The sequence below is a fragment of the Protopterus annectens genome, chromosome 1.part0, assembly GCF_019279795.1.
Source record: "Protopterus annectens isolate FY-2018-M chromosome 1.part0, PAN1.0, whole genome shotgun sequence".
Taxonomy (NCBI): Eukaryota; Metazoa; Chordata; order Ceratodontiformes; family Protopteridae; genus Protopterus; species Protopterus annectens.
Window position 1 is genome coordinate 26,920,412 of NC_056725.1, and position 18,039 is coordinate 26,938,450.

Sequence of the window (18,039 nt, forward strand, 5' to 3'; positions counted from 1 at the left end):
CAAACCAGATGCCCTACGCAGTCTCAAAAAAACTCCAGCTTTACTCTGTCGCATATCGCCTACTCTGAGGTGATCTCTGCCTAAAATACAAAGCTATGTCAAACCCAGAGCTGTTGGACATGCTCCACTTAAAGAAATCCCTATCCCTCCAAGCTACAAGCTCTAGGAACCTAAACCTTGTCACCACAATAAACAGAACATGCTGGAAGGATAGATTCCTGTCCCAGAGACTTCCCATACTCTGGAACAGACTACCTATGTCAAACATACATTAGCACTCAAGAAAAATCTTGATGATTGGATGGGAAATAGGAAATTCACCCAAGGGATTACTTCTGTGGCTCTGCTCGACAGGGGAAGAGGAAAATAATTTTCTTGGGTGGCGAAAGCCAGGGTACCTTTTTGGCTAGGCTTATATAGGCCCTAGGGCTAATAGCCTAGTACCTACCTATGAACCTATGAAACTACCCACCTTAAAACCTAAGCTAAAACAATTTCTGCAGCAACTCAATCTGTCCCTGCTCCTCCCAGGTTGACATTCTACGTATCTCCACTAATAACTAAGAAAACTCTACTTTCAATATTCACAATGCATTGTGATGTCTGATACAGAATAACACTGTTCTTCACTAATAATTAGCAGTACTCTATAGTCATTGCTACCAAGTCTCTCATGATGCTTTTTGACACAATATATTACAGAGTTCTGGAATATACTGTGAATACTCTACTTAAGGGGGTGGCCATGGTGGTGCAGCAGTTAGCATCATCACCTCACAGCAAGAGGTTCTTCGGTTTGATTCTCAGCTGGAGTACCTTCTGTATGGAGTTTGCATGCCCTCACTGAGGTCACGTGGGTTCCTCCGGGTACAAATTGGCCTTAGGTGAGTGTGTGTGTGTGAGAGTGAGTGGTGCGAACAAACTACTGCGGCAGGGCTAGCCAACTGGCGCTGTAAACCTTGGCTCGAGATGACTGTCACTGTGGAAGTGACACCTCGACCCCATGTGCAAAATGTGAAAAGGGGTACAGGATGGATGAATGGGTGGACTCTACACTTGCCACTATCAACAAGGTCTCTTTTAAAGTGTGACTAATTTGAATGACTATCCAACTGTATAACAACTATATATAGGTTCATAGGTAGGTACTAGGCTACTGGCCCAAGGGCCTACATAAGCCTAGCCAACAAGGTTCCCTGGCTTACGCCACCCAAGAAAGTTATTTTCCTGTGCCCCTGTCGAGCACAGACACAGAAGTGATCCCGGGGTATATTTCCTATTTCCCATCCACTCATCAAGAGTTTTCTTGAAGAGTGCTAATGAAGAACTTTGCTTGACATAGATGCATAGCCTGTTCAGAGTACAGGAAGAAATCTATCCCTCCAGCATGTCCTGTTTATTGTGGTGACGAGGTGTAGGTCCCTAGAGTGTGTAGCTCGGAGGGATTGGGATTTCTTTAGGTGTAGCATGTCCAACAGCTCTGGGTTTGACATAGCTTTATATGTTAGGCAGAGATCACCTCGGAGAAGGCGATATGCTACGGAGTAAAGCTAGAGTATTTTGAGGTGGTCAATGTAGGGCATTTGTTTGAGGCCAATAATCCTCTTTGTGAGGTACTTCTGTGGCCTTTCCAGCTGCTGCAGATGTCTTGTGAGGTACATTCCAAAAGGGGCATTGTACTCTATAATGGGTCTAATGAGTGTCGAGTACAGGGGAACAATGACCTCTTTTTTTCCTGAATGAGAACCCTTTTATGATGAGGTGTGCCACGTAGAAGGACTTCCTGACTACTGTGGCAATGTGACTATCAAAGGAGAGACTACTGTCCACCTGGGTCTCGAGGTCTCTTATCACACATTCAGTGTTAAGTAGATTGCTGCCTATGTGGTAGTTCATAGATACAGAGTTTTTACCAAAGGGGATGACACTGTACATTTTGGCATTGAGCTTGAGGCCATGGCTCTGACACCAGGCATCTGTCTCAGCAAGGCCCTTCTGTAGGATGTCAACATCATTTGGGGACTTGACTATGGCTCCTAGTTTGCAGTCATCTGCAAACTTCTTTAGCCAGAGGCCTTCTGTGTTAGCATGTACTTCAGAGAAGTAGATACCAAACAGGAGAGGTCTCAGGACGGAACCCTGTGGTACTCCACTTGTCACTGCTTTGAGGTCAGATTTGGAGTCGGCAACTTGTACAGTGTGGGTTCTGCCAGTGAGCCAATTGGCAACCCATCTGGTGACATAGGGATTTATACCTAGTTTAGTGAGTTTAGCTGTAATTCCAGAATGGGGGATGGTGTCGGAAGCCTTGGCGAGGTCAAGATAGGCTGTGTGAACCACCTTACCCTCATCTACGGCTTTGGTGACTGCCTCAAAGAAGTCGATCAGGTTCAGGAGGCATGATCTGCCTTTCACAAACCCGAACTGGGTGGGATCCAGAGTCTGTAGGTTACCAATGTCTTTGTTTATGAGTTCCATGATGATACGTTCAATGGCCTTGCAGACCAGGCTCAAAAGGCTAATAGGTCGATAGTTCCCAGGATCAGTGGTGGCTCCCCCTTTGTTGAGTGGGATAACTGTTGCTGTGCACCATTCAGTGGGCACAAAGCCTGATACGAGGCTATTATTGAACATGGTGCTTAAGTGGGGAGCCAGTTCGTTCTGAAGTTGGTGTAAAACGCAGCCTGGGATGTTGTCCGGTCCCCATGGATGCTGTATTTTTGGCTTTAGAGAGTGCAGCTTTTACCTGCATAGTTGTGATAACAGGGACTCTGCATTCTTCCTGTATAGATATGGGCCCTACATAAATACTAAATACTATTTGTATACTGCATAAGACTGTATATAATTACCAGATTTATTACATAAAAGTTAAACGTGTACTGTATAATGATCTAATACATGAATGTTCGTGATGTGTTTGTAATGCACTTTAATGATAATGCAGCTTTTTTTTCCTAGGCATCCACTGAAAAAGGGGTTCAATACCCAGTCAAATTTTCCTAGTTAACAAATACAAATGAATAATTATAAATACATAGATAAATACAGAAATATCTGTTCATCATGCAAAACAGCATAAAAATAATATCTTGCCTCTACAAGCCTGGCGACTATATCTGGTTACATGCACTACTTTAATCACAACTGCCTTCACGCCAGTCCATGCCATAGTCAGAATACACACAGAGTACACAACAACTTACTTCTCTAAGTTAGCAAGAAATACTTTGTAGAAATAAAACTTAACATTGCAGTTTTTGCCCAGTGTTTAGTACGATGTTCATTTTTTAAAAAAGTTTTCAAAACTGTCATTTTTTCATTCATATTTAAAAGTCTCATAAATGCCTCCACTCTCTAAATTACTGTAGTGTGCTCACTTTCAACATATTACTATAACAGAATAATGAAAATTCATGACAATATGTCGCAGGACATCAACTGGTTAAATACAAATTTATACTTATATAAAATAAATACAAAAACGTTACAAGAAACGTATGGCATGAAGTGTACTTATTAATTCTGCAAAGGTGAGAGGGAAACATATTCAAGAGTACGAATAAAAAAGCAAGAAAACCAGCTATTAAGTTCTCACCTTTAGGTCCCGATGAACAATGTTCTTCTGGTGACAGTAATGCACAGCAGAGACAATCTGAGAAAACAAAGAAAAATATATAATTAGAGCTACACCCGCTAGGCTGCTGCTCAATTTTTCAGACAGTGGAACTATTGCATGGCTGGGAGGCTGCTTTCCTGTTTTTCTTGTCCACATATTATCATTTAATACAGAAATATAAACACACACCTGAGATGAACAAGCTGGCAACAAGCTCAGCACAGTACTGAATAACTAAAGATATAAAGGTATGACTGCCCATCCCAGTGTAATGCACTAATCAGATGCGAGGGCTAGTTTTAATGGTAGAAGCCAGTTGTAATCTGCCTTACTGTGATAAAACAAAATGGTATGCTATGTAAAGCTCTGGCATACCAAGCCCAGGAAATGAGATGGCAGGCAGGCAATTAAAGTGAAGCAGCATGGGACAATATAGCTACCGCTTAGCAGGGGTGATTCAGCTCTTCAAGTCGGTGTTGAAAATATTATGATTTAAGCAAGAAATACACACAGCATAAATGAAAATGGTCAATCAATCAATCAGTGGGAGATGCTTCCTAGACGTTTCCTGGCAGGAAAAGGAAAGAAAAAACAAAGACAGGTCAAAGTTACCAAAAAATAAAAAAAAACTCAAGACAATGACAGATCTAAATTATTATCAGACAAACTGTACACAGGAAATGTCTTAAGGCAAGTTATATTAGGACAGGATTGTGACAATGTGAGGTACTGCCAGCTATTCTAGGAGAAGTAGGGCAGTGGATGTGTAGCATATGCCAGCACAGCTAGCTGGAACTTTGTAAAAAATTATATGTCATTTGTACATCAAACTGATGTGTACAGATGCTTGTGTTGAAAATATATTTGTAAAGTTGCTTCTGTTAAAAAGGTATCAGCAGTGTATCCTACTGGACAGAAAAGAAATATACATTTATAACATACTGTAATGTTGTAAATAGGATACTGGAAGAGAAGAGGTTAAGCTAACTTTAAAAATAGTAAGAAATCAAATTACTTAATTTAGGCCATAAAGACTGTACCTTAGAAAGTCCTGACTGCAGCCAGAGATGAAATATCTGTGCCAGAGAATGGTTTATTAACTCGTGTAGGAATACTTCTAGACGCTGCAACAGATCTCGGCAAAGCTGTGTGTGTGTGTATTATTGACACATATGTGCTAAATCCTGGCAGCTCCTAGCCATGGGGGCAGTATGGGAACCAGAAGTCATATGACCAGATGTGTGTGATGTCACTGTTTAGCCAGCTCTGTAATAATGCTTTTTATTATTAGTTGAGACTGAAGTCTCACAGCAGTTTCTGGAAGCTGACATTGAAGGATCTCTTCCCCACTTCATCTTGCCTTGCCAAATGACCAGGGAAAAGTAATTCTTTAGATAAGTCAGGAAACTATAGTGAGATTAGTTAATTACTGTTTTATTGTGCCTGTGTGAATGTATTCATTGTGTTATTTTAATATTTCCTGTGACAAACTCTGGTGTTCATTGTAAACAGATATTCCACATTTACATGTTCTTTTATTATTAAATATATGTAAACTTTTCAACGTGGCTGGCCCTTTAAAGAATATTTTAACATTTGAGAGTATTTGTATCTATTTGGTGACTCTGTGGCCAGTTCTGAAAGCCTTAATCCAAATGATAGCGTTTGACCAATGGATTAATATTAATTTCACTCAGTATAATTGGGTACCCTTTTAACAGCCTTACAGTAGCTGGCTTTGGAGTGCGTGGTGGCAGTATAACTATCTTTTAGTTTGGGCAGAAGAGGGCATAGCTAGTAAATCTGTACCAGCCTTTCCTAGGTGTGTGTGTTTGCAAATCAAGTCTCCAAGAGTGTGTGCCAGCTGCTTGGAACAGGGATACTAAGTATTGGTTTCATAGACAGTCTGCTGAACACTTGGCTTGGACACTTGGCTGAGGACTCAACCTCTACAGCTGTGCTAGTGAGGAGTCTTATTGGAGACCTAGAGGGAGACAGAGAAAGAAACCCAGACCCTGAGGGTGTTTCCTTTATGCTCTTAAGAGAAATGTACTTGGTGCAGACAACTGCATCTGGAAATACTATGTGTATCTATTTTTGTTCCAAGGGAACATCCCCTCTCCAGTGTCAGTGGTGAGGACTCAGGCTCCTTGATTACTGGCCCAGAGGGGGGATGTCACAGGGGTGTTAATAGAGCAGTAGTAAAGGAGTTCTACCTAAGGAAAAGTACAGTTTTGTACCTACCATAAATGTAGATGTTCGAGGATTCCCTTGCTGCAGTCCTGACTATTGGGTATAGTCCGCGTCCCAGTCGGCCCGAATACCAGAGTATAAGGCTGACGTCGGTCATGGCGCCTTAGACTGACGTCAGTACGTCAGGGTACTAATGCGCATGACCGACGTCATTTCCTCAGTCTTTTCTTGCCCCAGATGTCAGAAGACCCAAAAAGACAAGTCCCAAAAACAACCTGCACCAATAAACATGTACAATATATACAGTAATATATATACAAAAAATATAAGCATGTAAAGGCACATACACAACCACCCTGAAACACAGAGGGGAAGGAGGGAGGGTAAATTGGACTGCAGCAAGGGAATCCTCGAACATCTACATTTATGGTAGGTACAAAACTGTACTATGTTCTTCGCCTTCCCTTGCTGCAGTCCTGACTATTGGGTAGAATCCCAAAGCAGAGGTAAGGGAGGCTGGCAAATTATAAAGTAGCAGGAGCTGACAACATGCCTTGTAAAACAGCTGTGGCAAAACCAGCTCTAGACTTAGAGTATATAGGCAGGTGATAATGCCTAGAGAAAGTATGCACTGAACTCCAAGTAGCTGCTTCCAGAATATCCTTAGTTGCCACCCCTTAGAAATGCTGTTGAAGTGGCAGTAGCCCTAGTGGAATGAGGCCTAATCCCAGCTGGAACCTCTTTGCCATGATGGGAATAACAAAATGCAATGCAAAAGCCAATCCACCTAGAAATAGTTTGTTTTGACACAGGTTTGCCCTGTGAACTTAAAGCAAAAGAAACAAGTAACTGCTGAGACTGCCTAAAATCTTTAGTCCTGCTCAAATAATAACGCAATTGCCTGTGTACATCTAAAGTGTGCAAAATCTTTTCCCCTTTATTTTGAGGATCTGCAAAAAACGTAGGCAAATGAATAGTTTGGTTTAAAGCCACACTAGAAACCACCTTAGGCATAAAGGAAGGATTAGTACGTAATGATACCCTGTCCTTATGGAAAATCAAAAGGGCTCTACTGCCATAAGTGCCTGCAACTCAGACACCCTTCTTGCAGAAGTAATAGCCAACAGAAAAGCCGCCTTCCATGACAAATATTTCAATTCAGCAGTAGCTGCCGGCTCAAAAGGTTGTAGAGTAAGTTTTTCCAACACAAAATTGAGATCCCAAGCAGGAGTAGGAGCTCTACGTGAGGGTCTTATATTCTTTGCCCCTCTAAGAAACTGCTTGAACAAAGGATGCGAAAACAAAGGTGGGTCACAATCATAGTGAGCTGAAATTGCTGCAGCATGAATCTTTATGGAAGAGAAAGACAAACCTTTGTCCAATAACTCAGTAAGATATTGAAGAGCCACACTCAAATTAGGCTCTGAAATCTCCAAATTCTTTGCTGTACACCAAAATAAAAATCTCTTCCATTTTTCTGCGTACACTCTCCTAGTACTAGGCCTTCTAGCTTCCATAATCACATTTAAAACTTGTTGAGGAAGCTGAGACCTTCCATGTTTCAACACAGAATATGCCAAGCTGTGAGATGGAGAGATTGAAGCTTGACATTGAGCAGATGACCGCCCTTCTGAGATAACAGATGAGGAATCAGAGGTAAAGGCCATGGAGGCTTCTTTACAAGACTCCTTAGAAGTGGGTACCAGTGTTGCCGAGGCCAATCTGGAGCTATCAAAATCATCCTTGGCCTGTCCTGTCTGACCTTTAGTAATACCTTTGGAAGAAGAGGTAGAGGTGGAAAAGCATAGACATGAAGGTTTTTCCAACTGAAAGACAGAGCATCCACTTTCCAAGCTGTGTGATGAAACCCCTTTGTGCAATACTTTGGCAGCTGGTGGTTTAGTGGAGAAGTTTAACAGATCTATGTCTGGAGTTCCCCATGACACTGTCAATTTCTGAAATACATGAAGATCCAGTTTCCACTGTGGGGATCCATGATTTGTCTGCTTAATACATCTGCTAGGGAGTTCTGTGCTCCTGGCAGAAACCTTGCCTGAAGAGTCAGTTGCAGGCTTAACGCAGTCTCCCATAAAATCATTGCTTGCCTGCATAGAGGATAAGAATGTGTTCCCCTTGCTTGTTGATGTACCACATGACAGTTGTGTTGTCTGTCAGAATCAACACCTGCCCTGGAAGAAGTAACTCCTTGAACGCCATCAATGCAAACTGGACTGCTAACATCTCCTTCATGTTGATATGTAGATGCTGTAGTCTGGCAGGCCACTTGTCTTGTATCCACTTTCCATTTAGATGAGCTCCCCAAGCAGTGTCCGAGGCATCTGTCGTTAAAATCTGACTCGCCTCTGGCCGGGTCACAGAGAGTCCCTTGTTTAGGTGACATTCCTGAGCCCACCACAAGAATTCCTTTTGAAGGCAAGGTATTATTTGAATGACAGTGTCCAAATCTTGGCAGTGCTGTGTCCATACATTTTGAGATACCATTGCAGCTTCCTCATATGCAGTTTGGCATTGGGAAGCACCAGAATACAAGATGCCATGAACCCTAATGCTTGAAGGACTGTCCTTGCAGTCAGCACGGACTGATGAGATAGTTGATGGAAGTAAAGTGACAGACTCTTTTGTTTGTCCGGGGTTAAAAAGGCCATCTGGGCTGCTGTATTCAGTCTCACACCCAGAAAGCACATGTCTTGAGAGGGTACTAGACTGGACTTTATTTCGCTCACAGAATACCCTAGGCATCTTAGCACTGCTATGACATATTCCAGATGCTGTAGAAGGTGTTCTTTTCTTGAGCCAGAATCAGGCAGTCGCCCAAGTAAGGATAAATTTGAATGCCTTGAAGCCTGAAGTAAGCTATCACTGAGCCAGAACCTTTGTGAATACTCTGGGCGCAGTAGATAAGCCAAAGGGCAATGCAGAGAACTGATAATGAAAATCTCCAGTTCGAAACCGCAGATACTTTCTGCAACTTAGCCTTATGGGCACATGAAGGTAAGCTTCCTTGAGATCCAAAGTTACCATCCAGTGATCCTTGCCCAGCAGAGGTAACAGTTGCTGTAACGCCAACATCTTGAACTTGGGAATGTCCAGATAAGTGTTGAGGATAGATAAATCCAAAATTGGTCTCCACGTGTTCCCCTTCTTTGGTACTAGGAACAGGCGAGAATAAAATCCAAGCCCCTTTCTGACACAGGGACTGGCTGAATAGCCCCTATCTGGAGTAACTGAGAAACTTGCTTGAGAGCCTCTTTTCTTTGTGGAGGAGGAACATCTGGCATGCCTTTGAAAGGGGGCATTGTGTGGAAATAAAATCTGTACCCGTGATGAATGATATCCAGCACCCATCTGTCTTGAGTGATTAAATCCCAATTTTCTTTGAAAAGAGACAATCTTCCTCCCAAAGGAGCTGCCAGACGAGAGTCCACTGGCAGCTGAAAAGGCAGGTCATTGGTTCTGCTTACGAAAGGACTGACCCCTGCCCTCACCAGAAGTCTGAGCAGGTGAACTGTCTGATCTAGGCCTAAACGAACCTTGAGCCCTGCCCCTACCACGCCTAGATCTACCCCTAGACTGGGAACCATAAGCAGGATATGTCCACCCCTTAGCAGGCCAATTTCTACTAAACTTCGGAGGCTGCACCTGCAAAAAATCTTTAACAGTCTGCATAGACTTAGCTTTGTCCTCCATTTTCTTTAAAACTGCTTCCACAGGCGGTCCAAACAACACATCAGACTGTAAAGGAGCATCCAAAATCCTGGTCTTAACATGCTCAGCTAAATTCTGATCCTTCAACCATGCATGTCTGCGAAGAACAGAACTAGTAGCAGCCACCCTCGAGGAGGCCTGAACAGCATCAAAACCACACTGCAAAGAATGCTTACCCACTTGTTCAGACACATGAACCAAATCCAGCAATTCTTTACACTCAATACCTTCCGCCAAAGCATCCACCTTAGATTTCAATTGTGAAAGGAGATAATTCTGATATTTCAGCATATGAAATTGACAATTCAACGCCTCATGGCTAGAGTGGAAGAAGTATATACTTTCTTACCCCACCTATCCAAAGCCCTTGCCTCTTTATCAGAGGGTACAGGATTTTTAACAACAGAAGCTTTAACACCTTTAGGCCCCTGAGAAACAGTTTCTGGGTCCGCCTGGGACTCTTAAACAAATACTTATGAGCTTCGGGCACCCTATAATACCTATCAGGCTTAACAGGAGCAGGAGGCAAGGAATCAGGGTTCAGAGAAGCCTCTGCAAAAACATCCTCCACCACATTCAACACAGGAGGAATAGCTAAGGGCCTATGCTGAGGCAAAAACAAGAATTCCCTAAGCCTTCTTCTGGAGTCAGAGTAATCTTGGCCTTCCCATTTAAAGTGCTCCCTCATGGAGTGAAGAGTCTCTGAAAATGAAAAATCCTCAGGAGGAGAAGCTGAAGGAGTGGAATCATCCACATCAGAATCAGAATAAGCAGGAAACTCTTGCAAGTCTTCCACAGAAGACTCTGAAGCCTGTGAACACTGTTCAAAACTATCAAACTCCTGTTCCACCCTAGGCCTCTTATCAGGTGGGGCATAGAACCTCTAATCAGAGTAATCAAATCTTCAGCCTTTTTAAGCATATGTTTCTTAGGCACAGTGCCCCAAATGCTAGGAGAAGCCCCTACAGAAGCTAAACTTGGCCTTCCTCTAAAAGAAGCTCTGGAAACAGAAGGAGAGGCCCTAACTACCTTGGGAAGAGAGGGAAGAACAGTTACCTGAGAAGCCCCCTCAGCCTGGCCTACTTCCTCAGAGGGCACATCCTGTAACAGTAAAGTATCTGCCTGAGACTCGATAGAGACTCCTGGCAAAACCTCTGGCTCCCCTGAGCCTTCTAAAGGACCGACGTCGGGGACTGCCGGTTGCTGAGCCCTAGACTTCACTGTTTTGTCCTTGCGCTTCTTAGATGAAGCAGGCGCCGGAGCATCCGACGGCATAGTATAATTGCAACGCTTCCCAAACACTAACCTAGCACAATCAAGCCTCCTCTTAATAGTGCGCTTATTAAATCTAGCACAAGAGCGGCAACCAACAACGCCGTGCTCTGGCCCTAAACAAGGTATACACAATGTATGATAATCCCTATGCGGTATCTGCTTCCCACAAGAAATACAGTTATTCACTTTTTCTGCCATCCGTAATATACTGAGGCAAGAAAAAAACCAAAATGTTCCCCAACGGGGTTACTTAGCCAACTCTGTACTCGGTCTGAAACTCCGGTTTCGGAAAATCTCAGAACGCCAACCTGCACTCGCAAAATTGCTTCTGCATCGGACCAAGCGGCAAAAAAGACTGAGGAAATGACGTCGGTCATGCGCATTAGTACCCTGACGTACTGACGCCAGTCTAAGGCGCCATGACCGACGTCAGCCTTATACTCTGGTATTCGGGCCGACTGGGACGCGGACTATACCCAATAGTCAGGACTGCAGCAAGGGAAGACGAAGAACATCATACAAAAGATGAATATGTTACTTGCTGCATAGCCACAGCAACTATAATCTGCATACATTAGCTCAAGCTGTTAGTCCTTTAAATATGTTTAATTATATATTTTTTTCTGCTTCTTCACATAAAAGCCAGGCTATGAAATTAAATAAAAGATAAGTAAATACAATTCTACAACAAAAAAAGATAAAGTTAACCACTCTAAGGTGTTCTGTCTCATGCAACCTTAAATGTTTAAAACTCATAGCAACTTTGTTCTACTCCTTCTCATTTTCTTCATTATATATGTTGTATTCACTGTCAGCTGTCCATTCACATATTAACACCAGTTTCTTGCAGGACGTACTAATCTGCATGCACTCAAACTAAAAATACTATAAATAGGTTCATAGGTTCATACTAGGCTATCTGCCCAAGGGCATTTATAAGCCTAGCCCATAGTTATGTGGCTTTCGCCACCCCTTTAGTTTGAATAAAAACTATGCCTATCATTTTGCTGTGCCTCTGTCAAGCAGTGACACTGAAGTAATCCCTGGGTTATATCTGCAATCTCCCATCCATTGGTCAAGATTCCTCTTGAACAAGGCCAGAGAGGTGCTCTGCCTCACATGTACCGGGATTTTGTTCCACAGCATAGGGAGTCTCTGGGTGATGAATCTGTCCCTCCAGCACGTTCTATTTATAACCGTGTCAAGGTTTAAGTCTCCCGCCCTTGTGGTTCTGAGGGATCTAGATTTTTTGAGGTGAAGCATATTCATCAAATCTGGGTTTGACATGGCCTTATATGTCAGGCACAGGTCACCTCTGAGCAAGCGGTATGAGACTGAATACAGCTGGAGTTCTTTCAGTCGGGCAGCATAAGACATATTTTTGAGACCCTTTATCCTTTTGGTGAGGAACTTTTGGGCCTTTCAAGCTGCAGCAGGTGTCTGGTCAGATACATTCCGAACGGGGCATTGTACTCAATCATAGGTCTAATGAGTGATGAGTACAGGGGGACGATGACCTCCCTTGATCTAGATGTGAATCCCTTCATGATCAGGTGGGTGATATAGAAGGTTTTCCTAACTACTTTAGCAACATGAGTGTCAAACGAAAGGCTACTGTCAACCTGGGTCCCCAGAACTCTGATGACTTTTTCTGTGCTCAATGGATTGCCACCTATATGGTAGCTAGGGGTAACCTTGTTTTTCCCGAAGGGTATGACTATGCATTTTTTGGCGTTTAACTTCAGGCCATGGCTCTGGCACCAGTTATCCGTTTCTGTGAGGCCCTTCTGGAGGATATCTGTGTCAGATGTGTTTTCGACTATGGCGCCCAGTTTGCAGTCATCTGCAAACTTTGTCAGCCATAACCCTCCTGTGTTTGCTTGTACTTCAGAAAAGTAGATGCCGAACAAGAGTGGACCCAGGACTGAGCCCTGTGGGACACCACTTGTGACAGGCTTTGAGTCTGACATGGCTCCAGCAACTCTGACCCTGTGGGTTCTGTCACTTAGCCAGTTTGCAACCCATCTTGTGATGTATGGGTTTACATTCAAGCTGATGAGTTTTTCGATGATACCTGAGTGGGGTATTGTGAAGGCCTTTGCCAGGTCGAGGTAGGCTGTATGGACTGCCTTTCCCTCATCAATAGCCTTGGTGACTGTCTCGAAAAGTCAACCAAGTTTAAGAGGCAGGATCTGCCTTTGACAAAGCCAAACTGGGTTGGATCCAAAGTCTGCAAGTTCCCTATGTCTTTATTTATGAGTTCCATTATGATCCTCTCCATGGCTTTGCAGATAAGGCTTGTCAAGCTAATGGGGCGGTAATTTCCAGGGTCTGTGGAGGCACCGCCTTATGAAGTGGGACCACAGTCGCCGCGCCACTCCTTGGGCACGATCCTGAGGTGAGGCTAAGATTAAACAGCTGTCCTAACTGTGGGTTTAATTCCTCGTTGAGTTCATGAAGCACACAGCCGGGGACACCATCCGTCCCATGGATGCTGTGTTTTTGCCTTAGTGAGGGCAGTTCTCACCTGGGCGTTGGAGATGTTTGGGGGCTACAATCCTCTGGAATAGATATCTCTCCTTTGGGAGTTTGCACTGAACCTGTCAGCCAGTATGTTGGCAATGTGTGTAGGTTCAGTAATTTTCACATCATTTTGAACTAATTCTGAGCATATCTGGGAGTTTACTCCTAGGTTTCTAACATAGCTAAAGAAGGCCTTATGATTCTCTTTAGAGTCCTTGGCGATTTTTCTCTCAAAATTTGCCTTGGATGATTTTATGAGAGCTCTTAGTTTTTTACTTATAATTATCAAAGGTGTCTTACCTTTCAAGGATTTTGCTCTATCTTGTAGTAGCTTCCTCCTTTTGTTGTAGAGCTTGTTTATGGCTGGGGTCCACCAGACTGGACGCTTGCCTTTGGTACAGAGAGTCTTAGTTTTGTTTGGGATTGCCTGATCCATGCAGTCCTGTAGGTGCTGGTAGAAGGCATTTGTAAGTGATTCAGCGGTTTGAGTAATGTTTACCACTGGCTCAGGGGCCTTAAAGGAGAGGCTTATTGTACACCTGCCGATTGATATAGAACAATGCCATGGCCTTCTTGGTTTGATTGAGGCTGAAAAGTATCCTTGGACCAGAGCACTTGCCTGATTAATGGAATACTCCCTCTGGGAGCTTAAAAATGTTCATTGTATCTTTGTATTCTAAGCTGTCTTAATGCATAAAATCACTTTAAGTGCCTCCCATTATGATTATCCATTTTTTCCACTAAATAGTCATATTAAAGTGATCTTGTTTCACTGCTTGAATGGCTTGTTCCTAGAATTAATTTGATGTCCCAGTTTACACAAGACATTCGAGACATTAAGAAAATAGTGGAATTGTAATGCTCATAGAAGCAGAATGATAGTACTGCAAGTCACATTAATCTTACATAGCTGCTGGAACTTGTCTTCTTTTCACTTTTTGCATGCATTACTTTGGTTTGCATTGCACTCAGTGCTGCTGTAACTCATTTACGTCAGTTCTACAGCTTCACCAAAATAAAGCAGTGGAACTGCTTTTTTTTTAAGGCTGTCAATTTTAGTCCTTTAGGTACTGCCAGACCCTCCCCCACACCATTCCTGAAGTGTCAACACTATCACCATAATTCAAGAGGTATTATGTGACAGCTTTTGTTTCAAAGACATTTTAACAGACACAAAACCACTTCTTTTATTCACCAGTATCTTCAATGAGAATCTGTGCGTTTGCGCATACTGCCCCTAACTCATTAACATGTATGAGGTTTGGAATGTCACACCTCTAGCATTATACACATATCTCAAATTTCAGAGGATTTTCTGAAAATTTTAACTTAAAAAGTACAAGATAAACAAATCTAAACATTTTGTGAACACTCAAAACTGTACAAATAGCAATGTTATCAGTAAGAAGTATTCTTTACATTGATAATAGTGCCTTCATAGTCTTTCCATAAATGCTATAACATATTATAATGCAAGCAAACTTTAAAGTATATTTCTGTTAAACTTTGACAAACTGTCATATCTTCGAAATTGTACTACTAAAGACATCTATTGTTGGAACATTTTGTTAATTAGATATAAGGTTTCACATGATAACAAGAAATTCCTCTGAGTTCATGTTTATTGAGATATTTACAGAAATATGAAAAGATAACTGTATATTCAAGCTATATTGTTAACACTGAATATCTCTAACAATGTGCAAATATCAAAGATGGTTTTCTTCAAGAACATCTAAGGTTTTATCTGATGTCTTGCAACAGTTATGTCACTTTTTCTTTTTTGAAGTATGAAGTACATAGGGAAATATTGTGTAGTTTCATAATTACGAACAACCAAGTATAATGTGATATCAATGGACATTTACAATGAATATTCCGGTCTTCCATCATGACATTTCACACCATACCCCTCAGTAACATGTAGGACTCCCAGCTATGAGAATATGAATATAAACATGAAAACAAGAACAAGTGACAAAGTAACTGATTGCATTTCTATACATCCTAGATTTACAGTCTTAGTGTCACTTCGTTAATAAATCATTGCATGTACTAATACTATCTATTATTAGCTGATAAGTTGCTTGGTTAAAGATGCCAGGCCCACAAAAGTTCTGGATGCCACAGGAAGCTATGGGTGTGAACTATACAAAAATGTTGTTATACGCTTGAAAGAGTTAATGTTAGAGAAATGTGCTGCATTTGCTTAATGATTAACTCATTAAAGCCTATATATCACTTTTTTGTTTACGTCTTTAAAGGACCACTATGGGCAAATGATGAAAAAACACATTTTTATCCTGCCATAAATCAACAGACCTCTCAAAGGTGACTGCAACAAAATAAGTACTCATTTCTAATTTTATTTTTTTTATCGTTTTCTGTCCTCATGGAGGCAGACATCCTGATTCCTTGGAAAGCTAAATCTGTCCCATAATGCACTATGACAGCAAAGATTCTGAAGACTTCCATTCACTTACAATGGAACACCTCAAAAACTGCCAAGTTTGAGAGTCTGCACATCACGTGTCATTGACTGCTCTTGCACTGAGTTTTACAAATGTTGTCCCTACTGATGTAGTACACATTCTCTGAAAGAAGCTTGAAGTGTCAGCAAATTACTGAAATAAAAAGACTTTACAGACAGCAGTTTTGCAAGCTTCAGTTCCTGACCAAGTTACTCCTCCTACCACCCCCCCACTTCAATGAGCTAGAGTCTCACATTTCCAGCTTGGCTAAATTAAACTAATTAGCCAACTATACATAACAACAGACATGAAATAAATCACAGTCTGGTGTGCCACTAAAACTGTTCCCTTGTATGTCTCTTCACTTCTAAATAGCATTTCCAAAGAATTACTTCTAAAAAAAATGTGCACAGTTCGATTAGAATTGCATTCTGGCTGCTCACTGGTTATATTTGCATAGTTATTCAGTTACAGCATAACCCAAACTATGGTATTCAATGCCAAGCTTTACATAACAATGAAACGGTTTTCAGTTTCTTCTTAACAATATGTAACCGGCATTTTCTGTCACTATTGCTTTATGTAGGTTGTCTTAGTTGTATACTTGTAGCATATCTCTCATCCTCTCAGCAACAGACTCCTGGAGAAAGCTTCCAGATCAGATACTTTTGAAACAGTAACACTACTGAATTAGTAAGTTCACAAAATAAAACTACATGAATTAGCATTAATTTTCTGGAAAAAAAGTCATCTTAATTGCGATAAATGTCATTATTTGTCATGAGAATCCAACACCCATTTCAAAAAGCATTATGAGTTGAAGTATGTCAGACCGAAAGTATAAGCAAAAATTAGGATCATTTGTGTCGTACGGTGCTAAGAGATCCAACATTCCTACTCATGTGTTCTCCACTGTAACTACCCCAAACCACAGAGGCATGCACATGACACACATGTATTGAAACAGCACGAGCAGCTGTAGCAGTGATACCATACTCCAAACAGGGCATTCAATGTACTGACAAATGCAGAGTGATGAATATGCCTTAATCAAGCAATCAGGAAATCAATAGGGATCACACTGAGCACAGTTTTACTCAAACTCTCCATTTCACAATGCATAACATAAACACCACACTTATAAAGGGACTTCTCCACTCCCTGCAAACACTCAGACATCCACAACCACACAAAATACCAGTCAACTTTGAGGCTTTTCCCACCATTCTGAAAAACACTGCTGCAATGGCTTTAGCAAATGAAAATAATTGATGGATGTCAGCCCAAGACTCCCATCCCTACCTATTGGAGCCAGTCCACTGCACATACACGTGTCCCCCTCAGTACGGCAGTGTGCAGGTGTTGGTACAAATTTGATCCATAGTTGTTTTATCCCACACACACACACACACACACACACACTAAACAATGACACATGGTTAATGAGGGCAAATCTGTTTGCTCAATGTCACTACAGTTGGCTCCTAACTTAGTCTTAAAACACATCTACTACTCATCACCATGTCAGCATTTGCAATTCCACAACTGCAAATCATGCTGTCCATTACACTTTGACTAGCAGACAGACATGCACACACACACTACACGTGTTGGTGAACAGTGGGACTTTGACTCCATCTTGCCAAAACAGTGCTGCAGTGGCTAAGAGGTACAAAAACTATTGGCACATGGCAACTCAGGACACCACACAGACATTGCAGCAAGCTCAGTGCACTGATACCACTATCCCCCAAGTATAGCTTCAAGCCAGTGTCAATCCAGCATTGCTCCAAAGTTTTGTTACTCCATATATGCAATAATCACATGCACACACAGATCCTGAATGTTGTATGACCATGACAAACATGCCAGCTCTCTATAAAACATTGTTGCATGGCTACTGTATCCAAATCAGCTGCTGTTTTCGAGCACACACACACATGCTCACCCTCACATATGCATGCACTCTACAAAGGTGCACGCTTCCCCCCCCCACACATGCTCGCCCACTCTACATATTAAAAGAAAAGACTGCACCACTTACTCTAAAGTGAAGGAATGAAGCATCATTAATGCATAAATTAAAACAATAAACAAATGAATAACTACAGAAAGCATAATGTGTAGATGCAGTTGAATAATAATGTACATGACAGGGAGTGGCACTTTGGGAAATGCCAGTCATATCATCTGAAAGGGGACTGCAGACATCAGGACTCGTAGGTGTGCTTA

The 18,039-nt window shown here is 42.0% G+C and overlaps 1 protein-coding gene across 1 annotated transcript in view; it reads right to left on the bottom strand.

The window, feature by feature from the left end:
* The window catches only part of MARK4 (microtubule affinity regulating kinase 4), a 3,074,992-nt gene that overhangs the window by 1,955,951 nt on the left and 1,101,002 nt on the right, over positions 1-18,039 (bottom strand). The window contains exon 7 of the mRNA XM_044080464.1: positions 3,599-3,655. Coding sequence (XP_043936399.1) covers positions 3,599-3,655 — 57 coding nt within the window. The remainder of the gene's footprint in view (positions 1-3,598; positions 3,656-18,039) is intronic.